Source organism: Lutra lutra, chromosome 2, assembly GCF_902655055.1.
Source record: "Lutra lutra chromosome 2, mLutLut1.2, whole genome shotgun sequence".
In the NCBI taxonomy this organism is placed as follows: Eukaryota; Metazoa; Chordata; class Mammalia; order Carnivora; family Mustelidae; genus Lutra; species Lutra lutra.
In genome coordinates this window covers 152552291-152565603 of record NC_062279.1, presented here as the reverse complement: position 1 = coordinate 152565603, position 13313 = coordinate 152552291, and the positions used below count along the sequence as shown (strand labels likewise).

At 37.0% G+C, this 13313-nt stretch overlaps 1 protein-coding gene across 4 annotated transcripts in view; it reads right to left on the bottom strand.

Moving 5' to 3' along the window:
* Window positions 1–13313, bottom strand: part of CC2D2A (coiled-coil and C2 domain containing 2A) — a 143387-nt gene that overhangs the window by 3135 nt on the left and 126939 nt on the right. For all 4 annotated transcript variants that reach the window (XM_047718915.1, XM_047718914.1, XM_047718917.1 and 1 more), the window contains 2 exons: window positions 2770–2892; window positions 696–754 (listed from right to left, as the gene is read on the bottom strand). In XM_047718915.1, the coding sequence (XP_047574871.1) occupies window positions 696–754; window positions 2770–2892 (182 nt within the window). The remainder of the gene's footprint in view (window positions 1–695; window positions 755–2769; window positions 2893–13313) is intronic.

The window sequence follows — 13313 nt, the reverse complement described above, 5'->3', positions numbered from 1 at the left end:
CCAGGTAGGGATCTCCAGTAAGACTTTATTTAAAACTTGAAATTGAGAATAAATTGGAGTCTTTTAGTAATAATATCTTAGAAAGGGTCACATTTATTCTTGAGTATTTGACATGCTGCTCTTTAACACAGCTTGATACACTAGAAAGGGCACACAGACTTTGAAATCAGAAAGATCTGACTGGGCTCAGAAGCCTCCTCTGACACGGAGCGAGTACGTTGAGCCCTTTGAACCTTGGTTTCCATGTTTGCAAAACCGGAAGAGTAAAGTTTCATTTTATAGGGTGTTAAGAATTACAGGGACTCTTACCAGCTTTCTCCATGTGTTAGGTTTATAAACTAGTTGAGGCTCAGTAAGCCACTAACTGGACAAAAGAGGCATGTTTAATTAAGGTGAGGATTATGATAAATCTGAACAAGACCCATAATATGATGCTGAGCTCTCATCTGAGGTGAAGTTTTGGGAGAACTATCGTCATTGCTGGAGGTCACTTGTGTTTGCTCCACGCCACGCTGATACGAAGACATCCCTTTGAGCTATGGGATTTAGAGATCACATCTGTATTTGGTATCTGTCTGTGAACATGAATTAAATTTAATTGCTCAAATTATTGATCCAGGCTGAGAATTGCTTAGTTTGGTATTACGCTCCCAGTGACAGATTTGTGGGATGTGGATTTATGGGTATCATATGACCTGTCTTGTAGCTCAGCTGCGGCCGCTTTGTCTGTGCGCTGGTAAATTAGTTCTTCTGGCTATAAAAGAGAAAATAGTTCAGAAATTCTAAAATCACTTACACTTAATTTGAATAGCTATCCATTCTTTTCTAAATCTTTTAAAAAATTTATGAAATCTGAGACATTCCTTCAGATACAGAGGATAGTATTATGGATACCAGTGTATCCATGACCCACCATAAGTACAATACCACAAATAAATTATACTGCTGTGTAGTTCTTAATTTCTTCTCTTTCCTTTTTCATCACAGAAGTAGCTATGACCTAAATTTATTTTTTAGCACTTTCAACATGTATCTACTCTGTGCCAGGCACTTTTACAGGTGATAGGAATATATCCATGAATAAAAATTCCTGCCCTCCCAGTGTTTATATCATAGTTGGTGGAGATAGGCAAGTTAATAAAATCTATTTATGATTTAGTTGCAGATTTATGTCCCCTCAAACATTGTTTTGTTTTGGTTTGGGTGTTTTCTAAACTTTTTGTAATAGTTTTTTTTTGTAATTCAAGTTTAGTTGACAAAGTTACATTAGTTATTTCAGTTGTACAGAATAGTGATTTGACAAGTCTATGTAATAGTTTTATGCTGTGAATTTGCACCTTTTCTTTTTTCCTTTAATACTATATTTAGAGATAATAACATCCACACCTTTAGAGTGCTAAGATTTATTAATGTTGATTCATTTGTCTAACTACTATAAAATATTCCATTATGTACTCTACATAATTTGTCCCTTCTGTAATTACAGTTCTTTGGGTATTATAAACAATTTTTTAAAAAAGATTTTATCTATTTATTTGACACAGAGATAGCACAAGTAGGCAGAATGGCAGGCAGAGGGAGAGGGAGAAGCAGGCACTCTGTGGAGCAGGGTGCCCAATGTGGGACTTGATCCCAGGACCTCTGGACCATGACCTGTGCCGAAGGCAACTGCTTAACTGACTGAGTCACCCAGGCACCCATAAACAATGTTTCTATGGAAAATCTTGTATATGTCGCCTTGTACACATGGAAGAATTTCTGTAGGGCACTGTCTTTTAAACCTTTTTTTTTTTTTTTTTGGAAAGGTTTGGATCACAGTAAAAAATGTATGTATTACACACTCAGTATATACACACACACATATATAGCTAACAAGTTTTAGTAAATAGTTTTCATGCTTACTACTTAAAAGTAATCTTTTCATGCTTATTACTTACCACTGGCTATGACCCTCTGGATCATGCCCTGTGATTTGATTTCATGTTTTAATAGCAGTCATGAAATTTAGTTATTAATTTAGTGAATTGAGACCAGCATTTAAGAAATTAAATAGAATATATTTTGAGGTACTTTATGTCATGAGGCTTATTATATCAAAACTTAATATTTATATACTGATTCATGATATGGTGGTAATTTCTTTCTTTTTTTAAATTTTATTTTAGAACCCTGGGGTTTTTAAAATTTATTTTTATTTATTTATTTTTTATTTTTTAAATGATTTTATTTATTTATTTGAGAGAGAGAGAGAGAGCATGAGAGGAGAGAGGTCAGCGGGAAAAGCAGACTCCCTGCTGAGCAGGGAGTCCGATGTGGGACTCGATCCCAGGACTCCAGGACCATGACCTGAGCCGAAGGCAGTCACCTAACCAACTGAGCCACCCAGACGCCCCCATATGGTGGTAATTTCTTACTGTGAGTTGGGCTCAACTAAGTTTGAAAAACATTATTTTTGACTGAATATCTAGGAATAGAATTAAGGGTCAAAAAATATTTGGCTACCCAATATAATGATTTCAAATTCCTTACTTTGTCTAATTTTTTTTTAAGAGAGGGAAAGAGAGAGGGGGTGCGGATGAAGGGGGGGTCAGAAGGAGAGGGAGAGAGAGAATCTTAATTAAGCAGGCTCCACACCTAGTGTGGTACCCTACCCAGGGCTCTATCTCACAACCCTGGGATCATGACCCAAGCTGAAATCAAAAGACACTTAACTGACTGAGCTACCCAGGCGCCCCCTTTGTCTACATTGTTAATAAAAGAATTATATACCTGAACGCTAGAGAGGCCAGGATATGGAAGGCTTCTTGAAAAGAAAGATTTCCATAGCTTGGGCTTGGTGACGTCAAAATTTATCCTTAGTGGGGAGTCATATCGTTGAATATTAAACCAAATCTAAAAAAGATAAGACTACATTAGTATATATGGTGGCAGATATATATATATAGATGCGTGTATGTGCATGTATGTATAGAGGAAGCAGACAGCAAGAGGACAGGATGCACTTTTTTTTTTTTTTTTTGGCCCATTTTGATTTGTAAAACCAGCATGCATTTTATAATCAGAGGCATCATAAAATGGTTATTGGCTAGTTTTTCATATTTTACATCTGAAGTTGAGGTGTATCTCACCGCTGATTATAGGTTGACAAAATAAGATAGTTCTAATAAGAAAAAACTTTTTAAGGAGAAGATAGACAAGGCTTTTCCTTTCTCAGTGGCTTTTCTCTGTTCTTCCTAGCCTCATAATTGAGTTACGTATCTACGTCTTTGCTTCCAGAGCACTCTGCAGTCTCTAAATAGCACCTTTCTTGTTGAGGCTTGCAGCACATTGGTTCTGGAATCAGGCCACTTGTATTTGAATTCTTCCTCCAACATTTACTAATGGTGTGATCTTGGATGATTTTTTTTTTTCTTAAGATTTTATGTACTTACTTTTCGGGGGGGGTGGGGGGAGAAAGGGAACGCAAGCGGGGGGAGCAGCAGGCAGAGGGAGAAGCAGGCTCCCCGCTGAGCAAGGAGCCCAATGTGAGACTTTGTCCCATGACCTGAGCCAAAGGCAGAAGCTTAATTGACAGCCACCCATGCATCCCTTGGGTGGTTCATTTAACTTCTTTGTACTTCATTTTCCTCCTCTATGAAACTGGGATAATAGTACCCACCTCAAGGTTGCTGAGGTAGATTAGTTAATTCACCTCTTAGAACAATGCCTGGTACATCATAGGTGCTCAGTAATTGTTAGCTAATTTATTACTGTTGTTAATTGCCTATCTACCTGCCTCCTCACTAGATATGGCAATGTTGTCTTGAGGCCATTTGCCATGTTTGTTATTCACCACTGTATCTTTAGCATTTAGCATAGCTTCTGGCATATAGTAGGTGTGTTAAACGACGTACGCATTAGTGGTAAATTTGTCCATTCCACAAATTTTCAAGTATCTACTATGTTTGGATCCAATTTCAGTCACTAGGGATAAAGTAATGAATGAAACAAAGTTCCTGCCCTTATGCAGGAGCTCGTGAGAAGATAGTGTGAACAAATAAGTAAATATACGGGATTTCAGATGATGTTACATGATGTAGTAGATTGTGTCATTGATCTCAATTCTCACCCCTTCATATATCTACACTCTGCCATGTTACTTTGCAGTTCCTCCCACTAAATGCAGTGAAATAGATTTCCCTGCTCCTTGATGTTTGGTCGTAGAATGGGACAGAAGTATTTGTGTGTAACTTCTGAGTCTAAGCTTAAGAGGCTTTGTGTGTTCCTGTTTGCCTTTTTGTGCTTCTGCCAAGTCCCAGAATAAACACATATGAAGCTGAGCCTTCCTGCTGACCCAGAGATTCATAAGAATAACTATTTGAGGCCATGTAGTTTGGGGATGGGTTTTTACTGTCTTTATGGTGGCAAGCTAACTGTACAAGGGCTGTGGAGAAAACATGGGAAGATGTGAAATTTCAGGGTGTGCAGGGAAATTCTTGCTGGAAAGTTGACATTTGATCAGAAATGTAAGAAATGAGAGAGAAATTTATGAAGCTGTCCAGTAAGGAGAAAGGTCATTTATGCAGAGGAGACAGCAAATGCAAAATCTGCTTGATGTGTTGAGGATCAGTGAGGAAGATGGTAGTTTCAGAGGAATGAGCAAATTACAGCAGGTAAGAGATGATATCAGTGGAGGATGGGGAGTGGTGGTGGGATGGCTGTCAGGTCATAAAAGGCCTTGTGGATTATTTTAAAGACTTTGATTTTAGAGTGAGCTAGGAAGACACTGGAATATTTTAAGCAGGGGGTGACATAGTCTTTCATTTTCACACTAATACTCTCTGCTGTTTTGAGAATAGACCCAAGGTGGTAAGGGCAAATACAGAGTTGGGAGGCTATTTGAAATAATCCAGGTAAGAGCTGCAGTAGTGTGGATCAAATAGTAACAGTGAAACAGGTGAGCTATGGACAGATTCTGGATATACTGTGAAGCCCACAGGATTTGCTGATGAATAGGATGTGGGAAAGAGAGAAAGGAATCAAAGTGACTGCAAGGATTTTGGCCCAAGTAACTGGATTGATGGAATTGCCCTTTACTAGATCAGAAAGACTGCAAAAGGAAAATGGGAATTCAAGTTTGGGCACGTTAAGTTTGAGTTGTATGTCTGGCATCTACATGAAGATGATGAGTAGGCAATTGGATATTTGAGTCTGAAGTTCTGGGAACTAGGTGAGCTAGAGATATACATTTGGGGATTTTCAGTATATATATGTTCTTAGGGAGGAGGTATAAATCGAAAAGATGTTTGTTGAACTTGAACTTTGAGGATCTGATTTTTCAAATTTGGAGAAATAATGAAAAAGCAGCAACGGATGCAGAGAAAGGGCAGCCAGTGAGGTTAGGGAGGCTTGGAATTCAAATCAAATTGTTTTAAGAAGGCAAGGTCTTTAAGAACTACAGTTTGACTGTAGGGTAAGGAATGTACAGAAAAGTAGTGGGAAATAGTGCTGGAAAAAGTTGAGGTCCGATTATATAGGACTTTGAAATCTGAGGTAGAAATTTGTTCTTAAATCTGTATACTTTTTGAGCCATAGAGTGATGAAGACAATTTCATAGATTTAATCAGTTATCAGCGTACCAAATAATTGGTTGAGTTGGAGAGATTTAGTTGGTTATTTATAGTTAATTTGGGGTTGAAACAATTATGGCATGGCCTGGGAAACAATAGGTAGAATCTGTATGATTTGGTATCTGTTAATATGATTGAGGTAGGAGGAAGTAAGGGAGAGAGAAAAATCAAAGACAGTTCTGAGGAGTGAATCTAGGTAACTGACATCATAGAAATAGGAAGCCAGGAGGAGGAACTGATTTTGGAGACAAGGGGGAAATTATTTGAGTTTTGGATGGCCAAGTTTTAGATTTATTTTAAAATATTTATTATTTATATATATATATATATATATATATAGAGAGAGAGAGAGAGAGAGAGAGAGAGAGGGCACACTTGTGCATGAGCAGTGGGGAGGGGCAGAGGGTTAGAGGGAAAGAATCTGAGCAGACTCCCCATCCCCACTGAGGACCTTGAGATCATACCCTGAGCCGAAACTGAGAGTCAGCTGCCCAATGGACTGAGCCACCCCGGTGCTCCCAAGTTTGAGATTTTGATAAAGCCCTTCCTTGGGTGTCTCGCAGAGAGAGATCCTGAAAATTCAGGATCCAAAGACAGATTCTGGGGCTAGTGACAGGATTAGAACTTCTCTGCCAGGATAGCCTATATAGAGTTACAGTTAATAATAGGTGTGGTCCTGCAAGAAGTTTAAATATAGAATCTTCAGGAACATAGACTTTTTTTTTCATTTAGCTTACTTTATTCTTTTTTTTAGTGGTCTCCAAACATTTTTTTATTAACATGTAATGTTTTATTTGTTTCATGGGTAGAGGTCTGTGATTTATGAGTCTTATGCAATTCACAGCACTCACCATAGCTTGTACCCTCCCCAATGTCCCTTCACCCAGCCACCCTATCCCTCCCATCCCCCTCCACTCCAGCAACCCTTGACTTTCAGTGGTGGGAAGAAGTGCCAGTGAAAGAAACCCAAGAAACTCTTGCAGAGAACATGAAAACCAAACAGTTCTTTATCTGTAAACCAAGGTGGGGGAAAGTGTTTGTTTGTTTATTTTCATGAAGACCTGTGTTAGTGATGTCATGTACCACAGGAAAGGCGAAGAGAATGAAGATGAGAGTAAACCATTGGATTTATTTATCCATTAGCAAAACAATGGCACTTCTTAGAGTTGAATTTCTATAGGATGGTCAGGGAAGAGGAACTAAATTATTAAAAGGGTTAAAGTCTGAGTTTCCTGGGAACATAGAAGCAGGGGATATAATTAGGAATTGAAGAATTCTTGAAGCAAAGGAAGGAGAAGAAGTGGTAGTTTAGGGTGTATCTGGATTGGCAGAAGCATACAAGCACACCTCTGAGATATTGTGGTTTGGTTCCAGACCACTGCAATAAAGTGACTATCATAATAAAGGAAGTCAAATGAATATTTGGTTTTCCAGTGCATATAAAAGTTATGTTTACAGTATACTATAACCTATAAGTGCACAATAGCATTATGCCTAAAGAAACAATATATATACCTTAATTTAAAAAATGTTGCTAAATATGCTGACCATCATCTGGGCTTTCAGTGAATTATCATCACTGATAACAATCATCATAACAAATATAATAATAATGAAAAAGTTTGAAATGTTGCAAGAATTACCAAAACATGACACAGAGACATAAAGACACAAAGTGAGCAAATGCTGTTGGAAAATGGCATCGACTGACTTGCCTGGCACAGAGTTGGCACTGACGTTTAATTTGTAAGAAAACACAGTATCTGTGAATATAATGAAGCATAACAAAATGAGATATGCCTATATTTTAGGACCGTTGGACTTCTGAGCATATCAATAGATAGAGAAAGAAAAAAAATATAGGGGCAAGTTGTAATAATGAGTAGAGAGACATGTCTTGTAGTAAGAGTGGAAAGAGAAACATAGGTAGAAAGGGGAGATACTTATTTCTTGGCAAAGAGTATAGGAGGAGAACGGCTGACAATCCAGAGAAGTTGTGTGGTGGAACACAGGGCAGTGGAGGTTTTAGAGCACAATATCCGACCAGCTAGTGAGCGTAAGGTCCTCTATCAAGAGAGGCCAAGGCTTAGAGCAGCTTTGGAACAGCTGCCATGAAGGATGCCCAACATCATGAGCTACTGTTGTGCTTCTTGTTAGTAAGGAGGGGGGTCTTTCTCATGAAACCTGGGCATTATGTAACTAGTCAACCACACAGTAATTGTTTTGAGGACTAATAATAATTTTGACAGGGAATGGAGTTCTTTGAGGGCTTTCTCAATGCCTGTTAACTCTGCTTGATTACAAATGGCCTTATCATGGTTCTTTAAACATAGGAGGATCTTAGCAGTTCACTCATGATTATGATAATGCTTTTAATTAAAAAAGTAATGAACATGAGAATGGCACTCCACAGTGCTATTCAAACTTGCAATTAATAATAGTTGCCATTTGCTGAAGACCTATGAAAGACAGGTACTTTGTTGGGTGCTTGGCATATATTTTCTTATTTTAGCAGGTACCGTAAAGGGTAGACTACCCTAAAAGGCAGATTTATGAGAGAACAAGAGCATGTGAGTGGGGAGGGTTAGAGGGAGGGAGGGAGAGAATCTGAGGTTTGACACACCACTTGATCTCATGACTCCCAGATCACGACCCGAGCCGAAAGCAATAGACGCTAAACTGGCTGAGCCACCAGGTGCCCCTAGACTAGTGGTCTTTAAAGTAGGTTGCACTCACCAGAGATATGAGGAGGAAATAGTATATCTTTTTTTTTTTTTAAAGATCTTATTTATTTGACAGAGAAAGGATCACAAGTAGGCAGAGTGGCAGGCAAAGAGTGAGGTGGAAGCAGGCTCCCCACTGAGCAGAGAGCCCGATGTGGGGCTTGATCCCAGGACCGACCTGAGCCAAAGGCAAAGGATGAACCCACTGAGCCACCCAGGTACCCCAATATTAGATCTTCTAATGCCTTTTTTGAGAGTTTTTTTTTCTTTGTATAATAATATATTGATGCACAAATTAAATGTATAATTCATAAACAAAAATATTATATTGTGGATGCATGCTCAAGTGGTTTTTTTCCTGATGTCCATGAAGATTGAAAATGAAGGGATGGAAACACACACAAGTGGAAACAAAAAGAAACTGGGGTAGCTATACTTGTATTGGAGAAAATAGACTTTAAAACAAAGATTGTAACTAGAGACAAAGAAAAATACTACATAATGATAAAAGGGACAATCCAAAAAGAGAATTATAACAATTGTAAATATCTGTGCACCCAGGATAGGAGTACCTTAATACTTAAAGCAACTGCTAACAGACATAAAGGAAAAAATAGACAGTAATACAATAATAGTAGGGGAGTTTAACACAACACTTACATCAATGGATAGATCATCCAGACAGAAAATCAACAAGGAAACAATGCTTTCAATGACATGTTAAACCAAATGGACCTAACAGATCTATATAAACACACTATTCCATCCAAAAACAGCAGGAACATTTTAGGTGCACATGGAACTTTTTCCAGGATAGAACATGTATTAGGTCACAAAATAAGTCTTAATAAATTAAAGAGACTGAGATCAAATGATGCATCTTTTCTGACCACAATGGTTATGAAACTAGAAATCATTCACAAGAAAAAATTTGGAAAGAACACAAATAGGTGGAGGCTAAATAACATTATTAAATAATGAATGGTTGAACCAAGACATCAAAGAGTAAATTTATTTTTTTTTATTTTTTTTAAAGATTTTATTTATTTATTTGACTGAGAGAGATCACAAGTAGACAGGCAGGCAGAGAGAGAGAGGGAAGCAGGCTCCCTGCTGAGCAGAGAGCCCGATGCGCAACTCGATCTCAGGACCCTGAGATCATGACCTGAGCCGAAGGCAGCGGCTTAACCCACTGAGCCACCCAGGCGCCCCTCAAAGAGTAAATTTAAAAAAATACATGAAGACAAACAAAAAACAAAATCTTTGTGATGCTGTAAGAGCTATTCTAAGAGGGATATTTACAGCAGGATAGGCCTACCTCAAGAAACATCTTTAATAAACAACCTAACCTTACTCCTAAAGGAGCTAGAAAGAGAAGAACCAAAAAATCCCAAAGCCAGTAGAAGGAAGGAAATAAGATTAGAGCAGAAAAAATGAAATAGAGATAAAAAACAAAAACAAACAAACAAAAAACCCACCAAAAAAACCCACCAAAAAAACACAAAACAACACACCCAGAAAAGATCAATGTAACCAAGAACTGGTTCTTTGAAAAGATAAAAAATTTGTAAACCTTTAGCTAGACCCATAGAGCAAAAAAAAAAAAAAAAAAAAAAAAAAAAAAGGACTCAAAATCAGAAATGAAAGAAATAATTACTGATCACAGAAATACAAATGATTTTAAGAGAATATTATGAAAAACTATGTATACCAATAAACTGGACAACGTAGAAGAAATGGATAAATTCCTAAATATAACTTAAAACTGACTCTGGAAGAAATAGAAAACTTTGAACAGACTAATTACTAACAATGAAATTGAATCAGTAATTAAAAAAAAAACTCCTGGGTGCCTGGGTGGCTCAGTGGGTTAAAGCCTCTGCCTTCAGCTCAGGTCATGATCTCAGGGTCCTGGGATCAAGGCCCGCATCGGGCTCTCTGCTCAGCGGGGAGCCTGCTTCCTCCTCTCTCTGCCTACTTGTGATCTCTCTCTCTCCCTCTCTGTCAAATAAATAAATAAAATCTTTAAAAAAAAACAACAAAAAACTCCTAACATGGGGCGCCTGGATGGCTCAGTGGGTTAAGCCTCTGCCTTTGGCTCAGGTCACGATCCCAGAGTCCTGGGATCATTTCCCATACCGGGCTCTCTGCTCTATGGGGAAGCTGGTTCTCCCTCTCCCTCAGCCTGCCATTCCCCCTCCTTGTGCTCTTGCTCTCTAACTCTCAAATAAATAAATAAAATCTTTAAATAAATAAAAAATAAAAACAAAAAACAAAAACCAAAAACTCCTAACAAAATTTTAGGACCAGATGTCTTCACAGGTGAATTCTACCAAACATTTAAAGAAGAGTTAATACCTATTCTTTTCAAACTATTCCAAATAATAGATTTGGAAGGAAAGCTTCCAAATTCATTCTATGAGGACAGCATTATCCTGACACCAAAACCAGACAAAGACACTACAAAAAAAAAACCCCTATAGGTCAACATCTCTGATGAACATCATTGCAAAAATCCTCCACAAAATATCAGCAAAACAAATCAACAATATATTTTTAAAAATCATTCATTGCCAAGTGGCATTTACTCCAGGGAGGAAAGGGTGGTTCAGTATTTGCAAGTTAATCAATGTCCTACATCACATTAATAAGAGAAAAGATAAAAACCATATGATCCTCTCAACAGATGAAGAAAAAGCATTTGGCAAAGTACAGTATCCATCCATGATAAAAAAAGAAAAAAACAAAAACCTTTCAACAAAGTAGATTTAGAGGCAACATACTCAACATAATAAAAGCTATATATGACAAACCCACAGCTAACATCACATTCAATGGTGAAAAACTCAGATCTTTTCCTCTAAGATCAGAAACAAGACAGGGATGTTCACTATAACCATTTTTATTAAACATAGTACTGGATATCCTAGTCACAGCAATCAAACAATTAAAGAAAAGGCATTAAAATTGGTAAGGAAGAAGTAAAAATTTCACTATTTGCAGATGACATATTATAAAAAGACAACCCTAAAGATGCCAGCAAAAAACTCCTAGAACTGGTAATTGAATTCAGTGAAGTCGGATACAAAATTAATATATAGAAATCTGTTACAATTCTATATACTAATAATGAAGTAGCAGAAAGAGTAATGAAGAAAACAATCCCATTTACATTTGTGCCAAAAATAACAAAATAAATAACTAGGAATAAACTTAACCAAGTAGGTGAAAGACCTATACTATGAAAACTATTAAACATTGATGAAACTAGTTGAAGATGACACACAAATAGAAAGATATTCCATGCTCATGGATTGGGAGAACAAATATTGTTAAAATGTCTATGCTAAGGTGTGGTGCATAAGGAATGAGTCTTGGAACACTGGAAAAAATAAAATTAAATAAAACCATCTCTCAAAATTAAAAACAAAACAAAGCAAAAATGTCTATGCTACCCAAAGCAATCTACAGATCTAATGCAATCCCAATCAAAATACCAATGGCATTTTTTTTCATAGAACTAGAACAAATAATCCTAAAGTTTGCATGGAACCACAAAAGACCCCAAATAGTCAAAGCAGTCTTGAAAAAGAAGAACAAAACTGGAAATATCTCAATTCCTGATATCAAGATGTACTACAAAGCTGTAGTAATCAAAGCAGCATAGTATGGTACTGACACAAAGATAGACACATAGATCAACAGAACAGAATGGAGAGCTCAGAAATAAACCCATGCTTATACAGTCAATTAATCTTCAAAAAGGAGGCAAGAATATGCTATAGTAAAAAGACAGTGTCTTCAACAAATGGTTTTGGGAAAATATGCAAAAGAATGACGTTGGCCCACTTTCTTACACTGTACACAAAAATAAACTCAAAGTGGATTAAAGACCTAAATATGAAACCTGAAACCATAAAAATCCTGGATGAGAGTGCTGGCAGTAATTACTCTGACATTGGCTTGTAGCCATATTTTTCTAGATATGTCTCCTGAGGCAAGGGAAACAAAAGCAAAAATAAACTACTTGGACTACATCAAAATAAGAAGCTTCTGCCCAGCATAGGACACAACAAAACTAAAGGACAATATACTGAATGGGAAAAGGTATTTGCAAATGATATATCTGATAAAGGGTTAGCATGCCAAATATATAAAGAACTTATACAACTCCATACCAAAACAATAACAACAAACCCCCTAAGTATTCCAATTAAAAAATGGGCAAAAAGACATGAACAGACATTTCTCCATAGAAGACATACATATGGCCAACAGACATATGAAAAGATTTCCAACATTACTAGACATCAGAGAAGTGCAAATCAAAACTACAATGAGATATTACCTCACACCTGTCAGAATTGTTAAAATAACACAAGAAAGAATAAGTGTTGGTGAAGATGTAGAAAAAAAAGAACTCTTGTGTATTGTTGGTGGGAATTCAAACTACGGAAAACAGTATTTTCCACTATGGAAACCAGTAACCACTATGGTTAACACTAAAAAGTGCAACCCCTATGGAGAACAGTATTTTTTTTTTCTCAAGAAATTAAAAATAGAATTACCATATGATCCAGTGATTCCACTACTGTGTGTTTACCCGAAGAAAATGAAAACAATTCATTTGAAAAGATATATGCACCTCTGTTGTTTACTGCAACACTATTTACAATAGCCAAGATAAATACGGAAAGAACCCAAGTGTCCACTGATAGATGAATGGACAAAGAAGATGTATATATGTATATGTGTACACACACACACACACACACACACTGGAATATTACTGAGTCATAGAATGAGATCTTGCTGTTTGTGACAACATGGATGGACCTATATTATGTAACGCTAAGTGAAATAAGTCACAGAGAAAGACAAATACCACATGACTTTACGCGTATGTGGAATTTAAAAAACAAAACAAAAAAGAGATAAAACACCAGACCCTTTAATACAGAGAACAAACTGGGGTTTGCTG